Source organism: Carlito syrichta, unplaced genomic scaffold (genome assembly GCF_000164805.1).
Source record: "Carlito syrichta isolate Samal-C Ts95f unplaced genomic scaffold, Tarsius_syrichta-2.0.1 Scaffold304638, whole genome shotgun sequence".
NCBI lineage: Eukaryota > Metazoa > Chordata > Mammalia > Primates > Tarsiidae > Carlito > Carlito syrichta.
The window spans coordinates 423214-424108 of NW_007248734.1; the positions used below are offsets into that span (position 1 = coordinate 423214).

Consider the following 895-nt stretch of genomic DNA (forward strand, 5'->3'; position numbering starts at 1 on the left):
CACCGCGCACGCACCGCCTCCTCCCCGGCAGCGGGCGCCGCGGCAGCTCCCGGCCCCGCAGCCCGGCCCCGCGCTCCGGCCCGCCGGCCGCCGGCCGCGCCTCCCCTCGCCTGCACGCCGCCCGCGGCTATTTCCTCCCGCCAGCCTCTCTGAACTCTGGATCCTTGCCGTGCTCGCCGCTCTCCTGCTGCTTCCTCCCTGCATTTTCTCAACTCGTCCCCCTTTCTCCTTACCCACCCTGCCTTCTTCTCGTCTGGGTATAGGGGGTTTCGTCGTAGGATGACTTGTCCTCCTTGCCTTCGTCCATGTCAGCACTGAAGACTGAGAAGGAACATTTCCCTCGCCCCCCGGGGCAGTGAGATATCCTCAATCCCTAAAAAGTCCTCGTAAGAGGCAAAGGGACAGAACGCGGGACCCTCTCGACGCCCTCGATCCGAATCCAGGACCGCCCTCGCCACCAGAACTCGTATTTCATTCAACCCCGCCGAAGGGGAGGGCGAGAGGAGCCAGGAGCAAACTTCAGCTGTCTCCGCGGATCCGTGATTCCCGCATTTGGAGGAGCCGCGTGCCAAGAGGCGCAGGACCCCACGGGGGACGAAGAGGAGCCCCGAGGCTCCCTCGCCCCCTCCTCAAGGCCGGAGCCGTGGGCTGAGTCGCGCCGGACAGCCGCAGCGGAGGAGGCTAGGACAAGATGCGGGGCTCTGGGCCCCGGGGTGCGGGACGCCGGCGGCCCCCGGGCGGCGGCGGAGACCCCCCTGGCACTCCCGCGTCCCTGGCCGGCTGCTACTCTGCGCCTCGCAGGGCTCCCCTCTGGACGTGCCTTCTCCTGTGCGCCGCGCTCCGGACCCTCTTGGCCAGTCCCAGCAACGAAGGTAGGGAGATGGGGGTGGGGACC

General features: G+C 68.7%; 1 protein-coding gene across 5 annotated transcripts in view; it reads left to right on the plus strand.

The window, feature by feature from the left end:
* The first annotated feature begins 500 nt into the window (after positions 1–500).
* The window catches only part of EPHA5 (EPH receptor A5), a 363799-nt gene continuing 363404 nt past the window's right edge, over positions 501–895 (plus strand). For all 5 annotated transcript variants that reach the window (XM_008060513.2, XM_008060517.2, XM_008060515.2 and 2 more), the window contains exon 1: positions 501–872. In XM_008060513.2, coding sequence (XP_008058704.1) covers positions 692–872 — 181 coding nt within the window. In that variant the 5' untranslated portion in view covers positions 501–691. The remainder of the gene's footprint in view (positions 873–895) is intronic.